The following is an 18006-nucleotide window of genomic DNA, read 5'->3' as shown; positions in this document are numbered from 1 at the left end:
TAATTTTGATTGGCTTTGATCAGAAGAAAATTGTGTGTGATATGTTCAAACAGAAAGACAGGTGCCACAGTTACTCATCCACTAAACAAGAATGGCAGACCTTCTCTATCCATGGAAACTCAACTCAAAACAACACAAAAGAACAAATTGCACATTCGATAGAGATCCGAAGAAATAGTTTTTTGGGGAGGAATGAGAATCTCTAGATTTTGAAATCTGATTACATTTCTTTGTGTCCTTGTTAGCATATGTGATACCATCCTGCTTACAATTGTCACCCTCCCCTTCGTCCTCACAGCTTTCTTTTAAGCTATAATTAGCCAGGAGTCCTTTCCTCTCATATCATTGATATCTTCAAAATAGCATTGATCTTGATGCTCTTTAGACTTTACAGAGGTGACAGAATCCTCCCAAGAGTTATTGAAGTCCTGAATTTTAGAAATATGGCCCAAACTATAGACATTAGTATTTCAAAATCTCTTCAAAGTGAAATAAATCATAAAATGTCATCGAGTAAGGCATGCCAGACTGACTTGGCAATAGAGTCCTCTCCTACACTGGCTCTCCAGGTATACACTGTAGACCAATACAATATCCTCACCTGGAAATCTCTTAGAAATATATTTCCAGGACCCACCAAAGACCTACTCAATCAGAAACTCTGAAGGAAAAGGGGACTAGATAGGAAGGAAGAGACTTGCTTCATCTTAAAATGAGAATCATGGTTTCAATTATATTCCCGAAACCACACATTAAAAACAAAAGATGGATTTCTTAATTCTGAAAACACAATTTGATCCTACAGCCAGCAGGAAAAAACATACAAACATTTTTTTCTGAGTCTTTGAATAGTGCTCTTTACCATTTTACGATTTGTCTAAAGAAGGTAGCTAATAAAGGCAGTTTTAGCCAAAGGTTTCAAACTATTGCATTGTACTGCCCTGTACCAGAAGGCGGTGCATTCACAGGAGACTGCGGGCACACGTGGGCCACGGTCAGCTCCTGGTTCTGCAGGCCTCAGGCCACCCGCTCCCAGCTGCTGTCCAGCCCTTGCCCTCACCGTGTTCCATCTTTTCATCACAGAAACTGACTTTTCTCCTGTCGTTTTTCCCCAGATACCTTTATCCATGAACGTGTCCACCTTTCTGGCGTACGACCAGCCCACAATCAGTTACTGTGGGGTGCACCATGAACTTCTCTCCCATAAGTCCTTTGAAACGAATGCACAGGAAGAGTCGATGGAAACCCACCTGGAGACTGAGCTGGACCTGAGCACGATCTCAACAGCCGGCCGAGTCAGTGACCATAAACAGCGGCTGGCCTAACTGAGCCAACGGGCAGCCCAGGGCTGCCCCCGAACTTGGGAACCTCAAGGACAACGTGAGGAAGATTTGTTCATTGTGGACTCTAAAAGCAAAACAAATCCCCTGTTCAAATAAACAAACGTCCAAGATTGGTTCATGAAATAAAGAAGACATGAATTGTTTCAAGTCTACACTTTGTAATTAGCTAAGTTGTGCAGTATTTTTTTGACTTAAACAGAGTACGGCCCTGAAAAGAATCTTTTTCAAAACTCATCCTACCTACCTGTAAAACCTGTACAGAGCTAATGTATTTTTCATATTGTAAAGTTTCAATTATGGAAACAAATTGGTATCTACAGTACCATAATTTAATTACATTTTCCTTTACAAACTTTACACATTTCCGTTTCTAAGATTTTAAATTAACAAAAATTATTTCTTGTGTTACTCAGAGTTACTCAGTTTTGTAGGGACTGTTTTGTTACTGCTTTTGTGCCCAGAAATCTTTAAAATTCTGTGCTGTGCCAAACATGCACGATTTTTATCATGCTTACTGCGTAGAATTTTATCTACTTGTTCCAGAAATAATACATTAACCAAAAAGGGTTTAATTGTTCAGACTTGTAAGAGGTTCTTCAATTACATAGGCAGATTTTACTTATAAATGAAAAAAAAATCAACTTTTTTTTTTTAACATTTCTTCTCAGACTTAACTGTTGCCTTGAATTGCAGCCTAGTTTCTAAGCAGTGAAATGTAATGATAAAGAGGGATATTTTAACAACATATTTCCGAATGAATGACTCATTATTTCATTCTCTGAGTAGTTCATTGTTAAGGGGGATGGCGGGAAGCATGGACAAAGCATCACTGGAAACAAAGGCAGTAACCACAGCAACAGACTTTGATTCACTTACAAGGTGCAGCTGCCAATGACAAAGAAAACTTGTTACATCTCATTATTTTCAGGCCAAGGTGGGCGGATAGAGCATAATAATTGTATAGTAGTAAATTTTCTCTTAATTAACCCAAAGTGGTTTGCCTAAAAATAACCATCAATCAGTGCAATGTGCCTGATTTTTAGGACAACTTTCACTTGGCACTGTGAGGCTATATTTCATTGGTAACATCTCAAAGAAAATATATGAAAAATTCCCCACTGTGTGCTACATCTATTCTTTGATTGGGAGAACGTGGAAACATCTTCCGCTCATTTTATATTGATATGCACTGTCGTGCAGAACATCTGTCGCTCGAAGTACATTATAGACAGCCGTTAAGGTTAGCTAAGTGGCATATGTTGCCATTCAAAAATGGGATTCACAATCCCAAGTTACCTAAAAAATAACCCAGAGCAATGTGACACTAATTCTGATCATATATTGATTATGTCATTGTGATATAAAATTAATTGAAGTCAAATCAAGGAAACCTGACTTTTCAGGTGCTGGAATAATCAATTTGTTTCTGCTGTTTGCTTGCCACGGATTATTGTTTGAAAGTCTTATTTATGGTAATTACACTCTTCTTCCTGTTTCTTTTTCTTACATAAAACTGCAAGTTTTAATTATCCTTGCACTAGAGGTGCGTTTTTATGTGAAGCCCTTTCATATTCATCGTATCAAAAGCAGAATGACAATATGACAATCTTGCAGGGGCCAAAAACAACCAAAAAAAGTGAAGGGAAAAAAAAGCAAAGGAATTGTTAAATTTTTAATATTTTTATTTCTTCTAAAGAAAATCTTAATTTAATGGATGTTTGTCACAGCAAATTTAAGAACAACTCTGTAAGGTCTAAAATTAAAGACTGTCGAGGAAAGTTTTGTTCAAAAAATAAAAATCAGAAACAAAAATATGCAAAATGTTTGAAAAAACAAACTCTAGGACTAATTTAAATGAAATTAAATGTCAAAGTACTTGTATCAACTATTTAGCATCTCAGATTTTGTAACATATTTTGCATAAATTATTTGCGATTCAAAAACTTTTGGAATCTTAGTCTAATTTTCATCTCTATTTTTTTTTCAAATTTCTAATTTATTTGCCATGTAATATACTCAGGACATTCCTAATCCTCTGCCATTGAGATTTTGCATTGAATTTCATAAAGAATTAATACTAAATCTATTCTTTGTGTATCAGATTTGGTACACAAACATATTATCTGAACCAAATGTTTTAAAACCTTATGTTGTCCTTGCACATGATTCAAAAGCAAGTATTAATTTGTATAACTAGTACTTCGTCTTTATATATATACATATGCATATGTATGTGTGTGTGTGTATATATATATTCATTTTAAGACTCTAAGGAGCCTCACAAGCATATGCCCATGGTGTCCTGAAACAAACCAGGGTCTTTAGCTACTCGGTTTACCTGAAGTGAACTGCTCTACAAATAGAACTTCTCGCCTTGAAACTGTGACTCTGTGCATTGGGCGTCCCAAGTTGCAGTAAGAGTCAAACGAGCTAAAATGTTTGAGCTTTCTCAGATTTCAAATTAAACCAAACGGGTCTGGAAAAGGAAAACAATGTTTGGTTATTTGCTTGCTTAATTTTATTCTGACATATACAGGGAGGTAACAAACTGCTTTAATTTGTGTCTGAAATCTTTCCCCATCATAAGAGAGTAAGTCAAAAAATATTGCTAGAAATCATGGGTCTTTATTAAAAAAATGGAAAGCTATGGTTTTCAACACACCATATATACGGTGCCTGAAGCATTCTGTACTCGCCAATTCACATCACAGCAACATGGCAGCTTGGGCAATTCTTTCCAGTCTCAAACTTTATTCCTTTATAGTATTATTTGAATTTGGGGGAACAAAAAATCCTGAAGAGGCCCAGTCAGAGCTGCATAATGGGTGGGCTAAGGTTTCCTAATGATATTCTTATAGGACCTCCTTATTGCTCTCTGAGAATGCACAGGTACTCTGTGATGGTGGGGGGGGGGGGGGGCGAAACTGGGTAACAACTCTCCCGGCCTTTTGTTTACTAAAGCAGTCTTCTTTTTTAACACTTCTTTATACCATTCCTCTAGGTCATTCCTGTGTCCTTGGAAAAAATCCAGTGAAATTATCCCTTGAGGATCCCCCAAAAGCAGTCACCACAATCTTCTGCCCTGACCACTGTGCCTTAAATTAAACTAACATAGTAGATTATCCTTAGAAACCACTGCACTGATTGGACAGTGCCCCTAGAGTGCACAGGTAACTACAAGACACCACCAGTTATGAGTCATTTCATAAAATGATCTTCATCAATTTCAATCTTGCTTAAATAACTGGTGGGAAAGTGAGTTCATTCAGCTACTGAACTCTGCACAACCCTTTTGGACATCCATTGAACTCAAAGCTTGCTGAGCCCAAGATGCTCACTTCAAAGTGAAAATGCCAAACCAGGTGAGGCCTCAACTCCAAGAGCTATGATATCAATGGAATTTTTATGGTCTTCTACCTGTTTCTAGACTCGGTCCTTCATTTGCTGAGGTTGATGGTGTTCTCTCTCTTGGTTCATCTTTGAATTCTTTCCAGTGTTCTTTAAAATGCTTTGATACATCTAAAAACTGTTGTTTTCTGTGTTGTAGCATTCCTAAACACTTCTTTCAGAGCTCCAATAATTTGGGAATATGTTCGCTTGAATTTTTTTTTAATGTGATATACATGACCTGAAATTCATTTTCTCAATGGCATAAAATGTAGCTTTTCAGGGGCAGGGGTGGGGTGGGGCAGATGCACCTTAGCAAGACAAACATGATGAAGGAACTTGTCTGCAGTTATCTACTGACTGCACCAACATATTTAATCCAATTTTATTTAACCTACCTGTGCCTGAAAGAACAGGGACGTATGTAGCAATACTTTTTGACTTACCCTCCTACATTGACAATTTTTATCAGTTTGTGTCTACAATGTTTACTGCTAACCTTTTGTTAACATCTAATAGTGTTCCGAGGCACCCTTCTAGTCACTACTTAATGGCCCCTTCCTGTGTTTTGCTCACCTTTGTCAATCACTGAAACTCGTATTTGCCACTGGGACTGGCAAGACTACCGCTTGACCAAGGTCTGCGTACAATCACAGCAGCAGCTGTGGCAAACAATATTGTGCTGTAGGTGAGGGTTACAATTCACTTTGTAACAAATTACAAAAACTACTTCATCTTATTTTCATAACACAACTCCGTGAAGATGTACTGTCCCCAAAGTAGTTAGGCCCTCACTCAAGAATACAAGGCTACTCTGTGGGGGAATCAAGTCCTTCATCTCTAAGCCCAGGACCCATTAGTCTTTCCACTACAATCAAAGTATCTCCTTTCTTCCCTCTCCCCTCCGTGCTCTCCCTTTACCTTGGTAATCAAAAGATGCCAGAGATGGGATGAATGGAAAGCATGTTTGACATACTCTTTGGCGACCCCAAACTTAAAACTGTAAAACACATCTGTCCAAACGACTGTTTCTATACACTACTCTGGTTCTACTCTCACATTAAATCTTGTTCAAAATTAATAACATGCCCCAAATTCCTTAACAAATTCATCACGTGCAAATGTAAAGAACTGATTCTTCAAAGTGGTATATGAAGGCAGATGCCAAGATAGAGACAAAAAACTAAGAACTACAGGAAGCAAGAATGTCTAAATTGAAATTGCATGTAATAAGAGAGGTCCATAGTGAAAGACAAAGTATGTTCCGTTTAGCGCTGATTGAGAATGCTTTTTATTTTTCCCCTTTTTAGTTTAGGCAAGCAGATTTATTAAGCCATGAATTTTTATACCTGTCTTTAATAAAGAATTTTCTCTATTCTACAAGAGAAATGAAGTGCAATTTATACAACCTGGTATCCAGATTCTAAAACATATGCTAATGTTTAAATAATGTTTTACTGATAAACTTATTTTCATCAAGTTTCTCTCCTTACTAACTCCTGTATATATTCTAGAAATCCATAAAATTATACAGATTCTTAATGTAAATTCTATTTTCCAAAGTGAGGAAGATTTGCCGGAATGTAATGCATTAAGTATAGCATATGATCCTGTTTTGAACTCAGGTCTGTCTGATTCCACAAACTTTTCTCTTAGAGTAAAATCTTTATGCCAAATTATTTGCCAACAGAAAAATTCCATTACATGGGAAGAAAATATAGTTGCTTTTGAATGATCCTCGTTCAAAGACCGACATTGTCGCTCAAAATGAATGCCCAAAACATGAGGAAATGGAAAGTGTTAAAGTGTCTCTAATGTGAGCTATTGGGATCTGAAAGGAAGACCTTAGGAGAGTTGTAAAGGGGGCTGGCACGTCAAGGGTGAAGTAATGGCACTGGCTGGCATAGGACCTAATATTCTGAAAGTAGGTGAGAAATGTCTAGAGCATGTGCAATAGCTCTCCTGGGAGGTAGGAGAGCAACCTCATAATACGTTAAAAAAAAAGCACACACACTACAGATTGTGTTGGGTTGGCGATCCAGGATGAATTTGGGTGAAATGGCTTTGCAGTCAGAGCTTCCAACTCACTACAGCTGGGCTTAACTACGATCAAGGGATCCACAAGCAACGCCTGCAAGGGTTTGACATTTCCACACAGGACAGTAAACACTCTCAGCAACTGCGCTTCATCTCGCCATTAACCATCAACAGGGAAGAGGCATTTCATGATTACAAACAAAGCACCAGAGTGGTGATGGGTTATTTTTAAAGGCCACTCATTATTATCTTATTTTATGATAAAAGACTAAATTAAGGATAAAAAGTCCACCATTGCTTATTTACCTTTCTATCGAGAGCAGGGATGGCAAAGCACTTGAGTCTAGGATCCAGAGAACTTCAGGGTTTCTCCCGCCTCTCAGCAAACAGTAAGAGACTTTGTTTTATATATTTGTCTTCCTGAAAAGCTGTGAAAATTTGTTGTGTACTGCTCAAATATTATTTCAAATGCATCAAGGGACCTTGTGATACAGGATGTTTGCAGTGAATCTTTATTTTATTCCTAATCTGAAACACCACCAGTTAATTTAACGCTTTTCTAAATTGAATTCCATATATCTAGCTATATATATAACACAGGATTCTGATACTGCTTGGCCTTCAAGGCTCTGTGAGGTAGTCTGTGCTTCAGATTATATGAAATAGTGGCTGGATAAGTACTAAGTAAATCTATGCACTGCAGAGTGAACCGTTTCAATCAGTTTTACTGACTGAATGTCATTATCTGAATTAAGTGGAAAACAGTACTAAGAAGGCATAAATGCATGAAAGCAGCAGTCTATTTTTCCCTGTTTATTGGTTTAAACTTTTGTGAACCATCATATCCTCAAAACTCCTATTAATATTGAAGTGATCCCCAAGTCTCCGGCATCCATACTAGGTTTTCTAAATATGAATTCTCTGGAGATGGAGCTAGAATATGCATTGTTAACATATTACTCAAGCGATTCTGGTGCACACTAAATTTTGAAGAACTATTGTTCAAAGTATTTACTTTTAGCAAGTCACTTGCTTTCTTTTTCATACTAGCCTGAACTTGTTCATTTTTGTGCTGGCCTGTCTCAAGGTGAATCGAGTTTGTTAAGCCATGCTGGGCATTTTCTTACCTAGATGAAGGCACCACAAAGAACAACTAGCCATCCAATGTTCAGATTGCTCCCTGACAGGCTGTGTTGCTTAAGGGTTTTGCTGCCCATTAACTCTTCGCGTAGGCATATCTGCAAACAGTCGTTACGCAGCTCCCACTTGCGACTGCAGGTGTGGAGAAAAGCAAGACATGATGCTGATGCAACAGACGCCGTGCTGTCCTCCTGACACCCTCACACTCTCCTAGGAAATTGATGGACCACATTTTAAAGAAGAAAAAATGAAGGATTGTGGCTGACTTGCCAAGGCTGATAGACCAGAAATGAGGATTCAAATCCAGGTGCACCAGACTATCAGGATATGTTTCCATCACCACACAGAACATCACCAAATGTGAGAGATGGCCCAAATGCACACAAATGACCTCACAAGTTTTAGTGGGAAAGTGGAGGAAAGAACAGAAAAAGATGACTCCTGTTATTTCCAAAGGGAAATTGTTCATGAAATAGTCCTAAGTGGGTAGAAATAACCTTCAAAATCTCAAACCAGCCACTTACTAGATGGAAATACCTATGCTTTCTTGAAGGTGTATACATTCCAAGGGATTTATAAGAAAACACACCAAAAGATAAAGATCCCAAGATATTTGTGTGGTGTTTTCACTTCCAGGGCTTTACAAGATCAACTAATACTGAAAGTCTGGCAAACAGACTCCCAAAAGATTGAATTGAGCTGGAAATTAAGGGAGGGAGGGGTTGGCAATGGACGGAGAAACACTGCAGATGAACCCTCCAAGGGAAGAACACCACCAAGAATCTCTAGCCACAAAATCACAATTAGCAGCCACCTGGCGGGGTTACCCAAGGCTCTGCAGCCATCTTTACAGGAGCGTCGCTGCTTCCACAGCGCTGTGGGATCCGGGAGCATGCTGCACGCAGGGTGCAGGAAGCCACTTCTCGGAGAATGTACCCCTGCTTGTTCCATTCCTCAGAATCTAATCTATACCTTACACAAGAAAGCAAGTGTAATTTCCCTTGTTGAGGCAACAGATGTCTTCATCATCATGTGAAAAGGGTCAAATAAAAGTATTTTCTGAATTTCTACCTAAGCTCACATCTCTAAATGAATCTTCCCTTTTCTCAGATTTCATAAATGATTTCCGAATCGTATGTTGACTCCACTAGTGTCTCCGGGATCTTTTTTTTTCAAACCATGAGGCTATAAACGCCAGCTATTCCTTCGGAACCCTGCATAAGATCACGTAAGAGAAGCCAGGTAAGATAATTAGGGGATTCGATTCATGCTTTACTTCATCATCCTGTCTGAATAGAGTATCTACTTAAAACAGTTTTCTTTTTTACTTCATGAACTATTCAATAGGCCATAAAATACTCCGTAACGCATACTTTTAAGACATTACCACCACTGTAACTATGGAAAAGGCATAGTATGTATTAAAAACAAATCATAAATCCAGCAAAAGAAAGAGCCTCTAGCACTAAGAATCTATTATCATTACATCTACTCACTTTGGCAGCACAACCACCATACAGCTGTTTTAACTGAAATTTCTGGAATAATTTTGATTGTGGACAGCAAAAATGCTCATCTTACTTGGGATATATGGCAAATGATAATGAAGAGGACAAGGTTACACTTACAAAAGGGTAAGTGAAAGAAGTTTGATTTATTAAATAATCTGCATTTGATTTAAAAAAATAAGATCATATTAAAATACATAATGCCATTTTTGCTATCAATAAAGGCCAATGTGGATCATGAAGACCAGTGTGGACATCAGAATAGATATTGCTGCTAGTACTGCATGTTAGATGATGGATGAATAGATGCCTAGGTGAGTGAAGAGATAAGTAGACAATCAAATAGGATGAATCGATTCTACTCAAAGAAAGAATATCAAGAATTAAATCTGTTCAAGGGTAATCATTGTTATTTATTTGCCAGAAAGAAAATGAAAGGTTTGGAAAAGATTCAAACTCAATGCGGAAATGTTATTTTCAAGGTCATATTCTGAAACAGCTGAAAACTATAAACTTCAAAGTGCTGCCTCAGCCATACGAGTAATTACCGTAATTCACGTACACCTAGTCAACATCGGATGATAAATTAATTGTAATTTTAAGTACACTCCATCTGCTCTTGCTGTTTTATATCAATAATATATTTTCTTTCTATTTCAGATCCAGTACTATAATACCCTTACCAGTTGGATGAAAATGTAGTGAAGGATTGAATCACCCTTGTCATTATGCTTCACCATAAGGCAATTAATTATTGGAGTGGAAAAGCCACAACACTGGTGGAACTGAAGATCTGATTTCTAAAACACTAAGATATCTTGACCTCATCTGTTGTAAAACTCACTGACTATATAATAAACATATTATTGCCTTGCGATACGTCCCTGGAGACACCCATGCCAACACTGTTTTAACATTCACACCAGAGGCATCTAGAGTAAGATCCAGAGCATTTGTGAACTTGTGTGATCTCCAGGGGCTTAAAAACAACCTTGGGATTCTTGTGATGTTGACAGTTTTTTTTCCACCTTTGGATTTGCCAGAACCTTCATTTCAATGTATTGGACATACTTCCAAACTCCTTAGGAATTTCTCCCTAGGCTAAATTCAAACTTAAGTTCAAACTAACCAGCATTGAAATTTACACAGTTATTTTTTACGAGTGGCTGCTTCTGTATGTTATCCACATATTGTGTCATCGCCACCAATTCCTAGAGCCTAATAGTTTGCGAATACCTTCAGTGCGATTTGGATTTCTTCTTTCAATGTCAATGGATCTTAGCAGCTGCTACCTTCTGAAATGGCTGAATATTGACTAGTTATTTTTGCTATAGTGACTGTATTTCTTTATCTCCTTTTGATGTTTCCTGCATTGTTCAATATTTTCCCTATGCATTTCCTTAATGCCTTCAACTTGAGGCTTGGGTTTTTTTTGTGTATCTATTATAAATTCTGAGTATGTTTGTTTCTTGCTTTTTCTAGCTACAGGTTTTGCACATTTGATTATTATAATTTATTTGTCTTCCTGAACTGCCCTTTGGAATGTCCTGTTCAGCTCATTTATTGTATAATTTCTTCCATTCACTTTAGCTATTTAACATTAAAAGAAAGTTCCAGAGGCTTTTCTGACATCCATTGTAGTCTTTTCTTTTGTTCCACTTCAACTTTAATTTACACATGTTCCACTGAAGGTCTGTTCGGCACTTGGTCCCTGATATTATACTGATGGAGTATATTAACGTTCCGTGTTTCTCCATTTTATTACTGGGAATTCCAGCCAGTGAAGTTCTAATGCATGGTTACCTTTGTTTTGTTGGGGAAAAAAAGATATTTGCAATGAATTCATCATTGAACTTGAAAAATCCTGCCAGGTGATCTCTGGTATCATCTCTAGCAATACGGCCAGATGATCCAGCTGGGGCACTACTCCTGTACCCACTTTCACGTTCCAATTATCAGTCATTCTCAGTGCATGTTGTCTTCAAGTGTGACAAATGTCAAGGTGCAGAAGTTGATAAAAAATCTTCCACTCCATCTTTGGCATTAGTGGTTGGTGTGATAACATGATGCACAGGTGCATACATGTTCTTCCTTGAGGGATATGGATGCTGTCCCATCACTGAGAACATTGTACATCTGAATGGATCTTGCGATGTTCTTTTGATGGTATTCCTATTGCAAGGTCTCATAAACAAGACATTTATCAGATTCAAAATGGCCCATACCAGTCTATTTTTCAACTCATTAATGTATCGGATGCATTCCAATTTTGATGACTTCCAGTTTCCCCAGCTTCATACCCCGTATATTCAAGATTCCAACTTTTAAAGGATATTTGTAGCTTTTTCTACTCAATTTGAGTCATGACACATGAACAAATGAAGGTCCTGGAAACTTTGCTCAGTTCATACCATTAGGTGAGATTCTGTTTGGAGGAGACAGTGAGGTAGTTACTTTATTGTGCCAACCTGGCCGGTAAACACATGTGGGGTTAATTGAAGGGTGGAGGGATAAATGGCTCAGTGAGCCTTGCCTTTCTAGTTCTTGGGTCTCTTGCTTTGTGATGGTTGGACCAGGCAGGATGCAGCTGCCTTAGCCAGTTCCCTGCTTCAGCTGGCAAGGCTCACTTCTTACAAGACATCCCCAAGGAGGAGCCACATGGACCTACCCCGATGCAGCCCTGCCAGTGCTGAGATGCTTACATATTCATTGACTTTCCTCCTGCAGTCCGCATCATTCCTCCTGCAGGCTTTCCTCCTGCAGTCCGCATCATTGCGTCTGTTTTGTGAGATGGAAGAGGAGTTTGTGGATTGGTGGTGGACATGTGGGTTAATGGATTAATGTTGGACTTGTGGTTTGGGCAGCACTGGGTTGGGATGTTTTCTTGATGTGCACTTACCCTTTTTATAAAACTCCCTCTTATAAATATGAGTTTCTGTGGATTTGTTTCTGTAATGTACCCAGACTCATTCAGACAGCATTTCTTCAATCTTGTATCGAGTGTCTTTCAACCTGAGGGTTCATCTCCTGACATCCTACTAAATAATGTTCCTCTAGTATTTATAAAATTTTCACTGGGCATGTTTTTTTCAGAAATAGACTCCCTTTAAAATCTTGCATAGAATTTATCCATTGTTTACAAATTTCTTCTTATCTGAGACTATATTTCTCCCACATATTTGAACATTTTTGCTATATATTTATTTTCATATGTAATATTTTCTTTCAAGTCTTTATAAATGTCAACTCGTTACCTATTTGCCTATTTAGTTTTTTATGAGAGACCAGTGTTTAATATTATTGGGGTCCTTTCCTAGGTGATATTTCTATTCTCCCACGCTTCTCTCATTATTTTAGCTTTGGTTCTGGAAAGTTTGATTATAATAAGTTCTGGAAAGTTTAATTATAACTTGTTTTATATATTTCTAAAGTTTCTAGGATGAAAGTATCACTTTTCTTGATATTTGACACCTTCCCTACTACTACTTCTCCAAGTATTCTTTTGTACTTAATTTCTATCTTCTGGAGTTTCTATCATGTGAATATTTAAAGCTTTCTCATATATTCTTCCTTTGTGGTAGTAAGTGGGGTTCTCCAGAGCACTTGAGGAATGGTGCAGACTCTTTATTTGACATTAATAGATGGCATGCCCCTCCCCAGCTCCCCCAGTTTGCTGAGTGTGTTTTCCACTCATGCTGGATCAAGTTGTGCTGCCTGGTGTTCAGAGCAGGCCTTTCATTCAGTCTTGTAAAGTAGTGATACAGGAGAACACGTGGTTTCTGTCTGTTACGGATGAAGGAAGCTTCCACACAAGGCACTCGGGAGTCAGGGGAGATTTTTAAGAATTGAGGGAGAACTCAGGGCAGCCCTTTCTCTCCCTGTTAACCCAGATGGAGACCATATTCGCATAAAACAGTGGAGAAAGTCCCTAAGTCAGAACCACCACTTCCACCCACCCCCACACCAGAGGACACTTCTATATTTAGGAATGGGTGGAGTCCATTAGAGGGGATACAGTGAGGGTTCTGCTCAACGGTAAACATCCAGCCAGCAGCTTCACAAGGTCTGGAGGTTCAGAGTCCCTGAGGGGGAGAGGCAGAGCTTTCTGACTCAGTCAGAGAGCTCAAAGGACAGACTCAGGGGGCACAAGAGTTACTTGAGGGGGGTTGGGTGAGCTTATGGTCTTGAGAAGGCCTGAAAGTGTTATGCTCAGGTTCAGGTGCATAGGGCAGTACTGCATTGGTTGGGTCTCTGGTATCCCCACACATGTGCAGATGTAATGTTTGCCGTGGAAAAAGACAGCCCTTCACTTGGTCAGGGGTGTGTGTGGGAAGTGGGTAGGAATGGTGAGACTGAAGTTTCCCCTCTAATGACTTAGGATCTATGGAGGAAGGGAGCACACACTGACCACACAGAAGCATCCTTGATAAGAACCTGATTCCACGGGAGAGAATAAGCCTGTGGGTGGTGTGTGGGCGTGATCTCTCTCCTTTCTCCTGCATGAACCTGATGATTGGTGCTAATGATTTCCATCCTCTACTTCCCTTTTGCCCATCAGCGAATGCACATTCCCTAGCCCAACCCACATGGCTTTATTCCAGCAGCTTCTCCCTGTGGCTTCCCAATTTCCGTGCATTGTTGTTCTGTGTGTTACTCTTTTGCTGGTTCCAACAAGTCGAGCTCATTGGTGGCCCACCATGGCGGTCCTTTCCAAGGCTGTTTATACCGCCCCTCCTTCTCAAGCTGTGTATTGCTTTCTGGACTTCGCTCTCTGGAATATTGCTTGTAGCTATCTCAAGATGGTCACCTGGGTCAAAGGTAGCAGATAAATGATTCACCAATCTTCACTTTCCTACGATTTTTGTCCTGTGTCTCTGGTTTGTTCACTCCCTTTTGCTTTTCAGAGCTCTGAGGTTGTCACTTGTAACTATTCTTGATATAAACTGTTATAGACTTGGTTGTAGAGACGATTAAATTGCATTTATGCTGTTTTCTTTTCCGACCCAAAATCACATTTAAAGGCTCATTCATTTAAGACTCTAACTAAATATATTGTCTATTGTTTACCTAAAATATGCCTAGTAGAAGATGAGAATTGTATAAAAGATTATTAAACAATATCATCCATGCCCTCAAGGTCTGATAGTCGTAAGGAAGAGAAAGGCATGCATAGGAAACCAGAAAATTCCAAGAGTTAAGTGAATACTTACAAAAGTAAATAATAAACTCACTGCCATTGAGTTGATCCTGACTTCTAGTGACCATATAATACAGCGGGTTGCGACCCCTTTGGAGGTCGAATTACCCTTTCACAGGGGTCGACCTACTTCATAACTATAGAAAAATTACAGTTATGAAGTAGCAACAAAAATAATTTTCTGGTTGGGGGGGGGTCACCACAACATGAGGAACTGTATGAAAGGGTTGCAACATTAGGAAGGTTGAGAACCACTGATATCATAGGAGAAGAAAAATCAAAATGAGCAGATCTGTTTAAGACAACGCGGCAAAACTGAGAAAGGACAAAACTTAAAGTGAGCAGCATTCAAATAAGCAAATTGAAGAGGAAAGGGCAGTGAAGAAGCAAAAACATTATATTTTCATCACAGTTGTCTAGTTTCCAGAAGTACTGGTTAGACTCATGATAGTCTTGAACAACAACAACAAAATAAACAAACAAGCAAAACAGACTCAATTTTTGTTCCGATTACCAGAAAACTCAAGCTAAATTTTACCGTGTTATTGATGATAGGCATAAATATTCCCTACTTTCGTTGGAACTCTAATTTTGTTTCTATCTGCTTTGCACCTTGGGTTTATGTATTTATTTGAGAGAGGAAGAGGTAAGTCATATTCATTCTTGGTGGAAAATGGTTTAAGTCAATTTCAACAAAATGTTCATGAAACACACTGAAATATGGTCCAGAAAACTTGATTTGTTTTAAAAATAATTCTTTGAATTAAATCTAATAACTGTAGCACCCTGTCAAGTTACTCTTTAAAATCAAATGGGGAAAAAAGTGATCATGGATTGACTGGCATTTTCTTTTTTCAACCTATTGGAATTTTTAGGTTAGTCTAAGTGAAGTAACAAAAAAATTATCCTGAACCTTAAAAAACAAAAACCATTTTCATTGTTACACTTTGAGAATAAAGTAACAATGTCAAATATTTTAAAACCCTGTCAAAATCACTTAGATAATGGAAAATAGACCGAGTACCAGATTCACATTTACTCAGTATCATTTTTCAATGAAGTAAAATATATTTATGAAGACAGGAGCACTTAACAAAATATGCAGAATCATGTGAGCCTTGAAGTGCAGTCAATCGACAATAAAGCTGTTAACATATTTTAAATTACCATTAATTAATATACATATACCTATTTCTAATTCATACAGTGGTGCATGAAAATGTATTTTAGCTGTTGAGAAAAATGTTTTAAGTAGACTAATCATTTCATCAGTGTTTTCTCATTTGAGCGATTGCAGTTATTCTTTATCTGGAGCTAAATTTTCATTCATTGGTAATTGTTCAATATACTGACACCATCTGAAGTCAGGAAAGTACCTTTTTTTCCCGTGTAATAATCCCACTACTCACCGCCATCAAATTGATTCTGGTCCCAAGTAGGGTTTCTGAGTCTTTGTAAATCTATTTGGGAGCAGGTAGCCTCAACTTTTTCCCAAAAATGGACTTGTGGGTTTGAACAGCTGACCTTGCATTTAGCAGTCTGACATTGAAAGACTTTGTATTGTCTACAAATAGGCTTTTTTTTAAACAAATAAATTTCATATAGTATCAGAACTATTTTCTTAAAATACCTCAGCATGTCTTTCTGCTGTCCCCAAGCTTATTCTATTGTTCTGATCTTTAGAATATGTGGAGAGATGTGGAAGGGGTGTGTAGGTCTGTCCTATTCCAGTTTTCTCCATCTAGCAGCCTGACATAAGGCTGAAATAAAAATTTGTTTAAATAGAGAATCTGTACATTTTATTATATTAATATTAAATGATTCATTAAGAAGATTAAAACAAGAACAGTAAGGCGGTTCAAACCACCTAACACAGCAATAAGCACAGTTAATTGCTTTAGACTCTGCTCTATATCACTAATTATTTTCTTCTTTAAATAAGCTTTTTTCCTTATCAAATATCTCCTTATGAGAATATCATTATTCCTAACAGATTCCATTGTTTATTTGATTTTTAAGGAGATTTCAAAAATTAAATCCTCTGGAAAACATCTTGCCTTAAGCTCAGGCAAAGTAATTTTAGTGACTTGAGTAACTAGCTCAAGGCAGACTGTTCTGATCTGCCTACTTGGAAATGAATATATTTTAATTATAGAGTTTCAGAACTTATTGATATTGACATGAGAAACTTCATTATGAATGCCAAGGGAATTTTGCCTAATTGTTCCTGTCCTAAAATATGATTTAGGTTTACAAGGAATATGCAAAGAATTCCCAATATATGGGGTGTCTATTGGATAAAAACAAATTATTTCAAAGCTAAATTACTTATTAATTTTCTCATTATGTAACTATTGCCACTGTAACACTTGCACACAAACCTAAAGTCATTATTGTGTATGTAGTCCTATAAAATTAAATAGCTATCACATCTATAATGTTAATTTTGAAAAGTTATGTAATTTGTTAGTGGCTATAGATTAAATTAGCCTCTAAGTCTTCTCATTTTGAAGATTTTTTCCTCTAAATCCTTATTAAGGTGTAGTATATTCTACTCTAGTAAACTCCTGAAGGTTAGGAAAGAAAAGTAATTTACTTTTTAGTCCATGGGATCTGGGAAAGAAGAGACGTAGGATGAATTTGTGTTAGAGATCCTATGGGTTATTGAAGAATACTATTACATCACCATCTACTGGTTTGAAGTTCCACATTCACATGCTATACTTCTTTTATGATTTATATCACACCTTTTCAGATTGTATCACCACTTACTTCTAAAGGACCAGTGGACATCTCCAACTGTCTGCAGAAGCAAACATTTTAAGCCAATAGGCTATATTTTATTATTGCTTGTGGAATGTCCATTTTATATTAAACATACTATAAATTACTTCCAAAATAATCCTACCTGGAAAACATTTGGGAAAGTACAGGACACATATCGAACATAGGTAAGGGCAAGTCATGTAGTTTTCTACTAGTGTTCCGGGTCACACACGCACATTTATTCCAAACAAACCAGGTCTTTGTGATCAGTGGGTGGCTGAAGACAAATTTTCTCAATTGGTTTATTTCATTAGGGCATCATTTTTTTTAAAAAGTATTTTTTTGCCATGGAAAAATATATTTTGTTCAGAGCTAATATGTAATTTTTAGCAAAAATCAAGTGGGCATCTCCAACCATTTAAGCTTTACAGCAAGTTTATGAGAATGCTGCTTCGTGTGAAATACTAATTTTTAAATATATCAAGTGCTTTAAAAAAGGTTGGAATTGAAGATCAGCTCAGAAATTTATGATGAAGGAGGAAGTTCCCAATGGGTAAGCTGGGTAGATTTCCTCAAAAGGAGAGCATAATCACAGGGGCTTGTTAGGAAGAAGCTTTAAGAAAATTGA

At 37.6% G+C, this 18006-nt stretch overlaps 2 protein-coding genes across 2 annotated transcripts in view; one reads left to right on the top strand and one right to left on the bottom strand.

Annotated features, from left to right (window-relative positions):
• Positions 1-1467, top strand: part of LRRTM3 (leucine rich repeat transmembrane neuronal 3) — a 198547-nt gene extending 197080 nt beyond the window's left edge. Inside the window, exon 3 of the mRNA XM_075534611.1 lies at positions 1116-1467. Coding sequence (XP_075390726.1) covers positions 1116-1325 — 210 coding nt within the window. The 3' untranslated portion in view covers positions 1326-1467. The remainder of the gene's footprint in view (positions 1-1115) is intronic.
• The window catches only part of CTNNA3 (catenin alpha 3), a 1794797-nt gene that overhangs the window by 1281484 nt on the left and 495307 nt on the right, over positions 1-18006 (bottom strand). The window lies entirely within an intron of this gene.

The sequence above is a fragment of the Tenrec ecaudatus genome, chromosome 16 (genome assembly GCF_050624435.1).
Source record: "Tenrec ecaudatus isolate mTenEca1 chromosome 16, mTenEca1.hap1, whole genome shotgun sequence".
In the NCBI taxonomy this organism is placed as follows: domain Eukaryota; kingdom Metazoa; phylum Chordata; class Mammalia; order Afrosoricida; family Tenrecidae; genus Tenrec; species Tenrec ecaudatus.
This window is presented reverse-complemented; position numbering and strand designations above follow the sequence as displayed.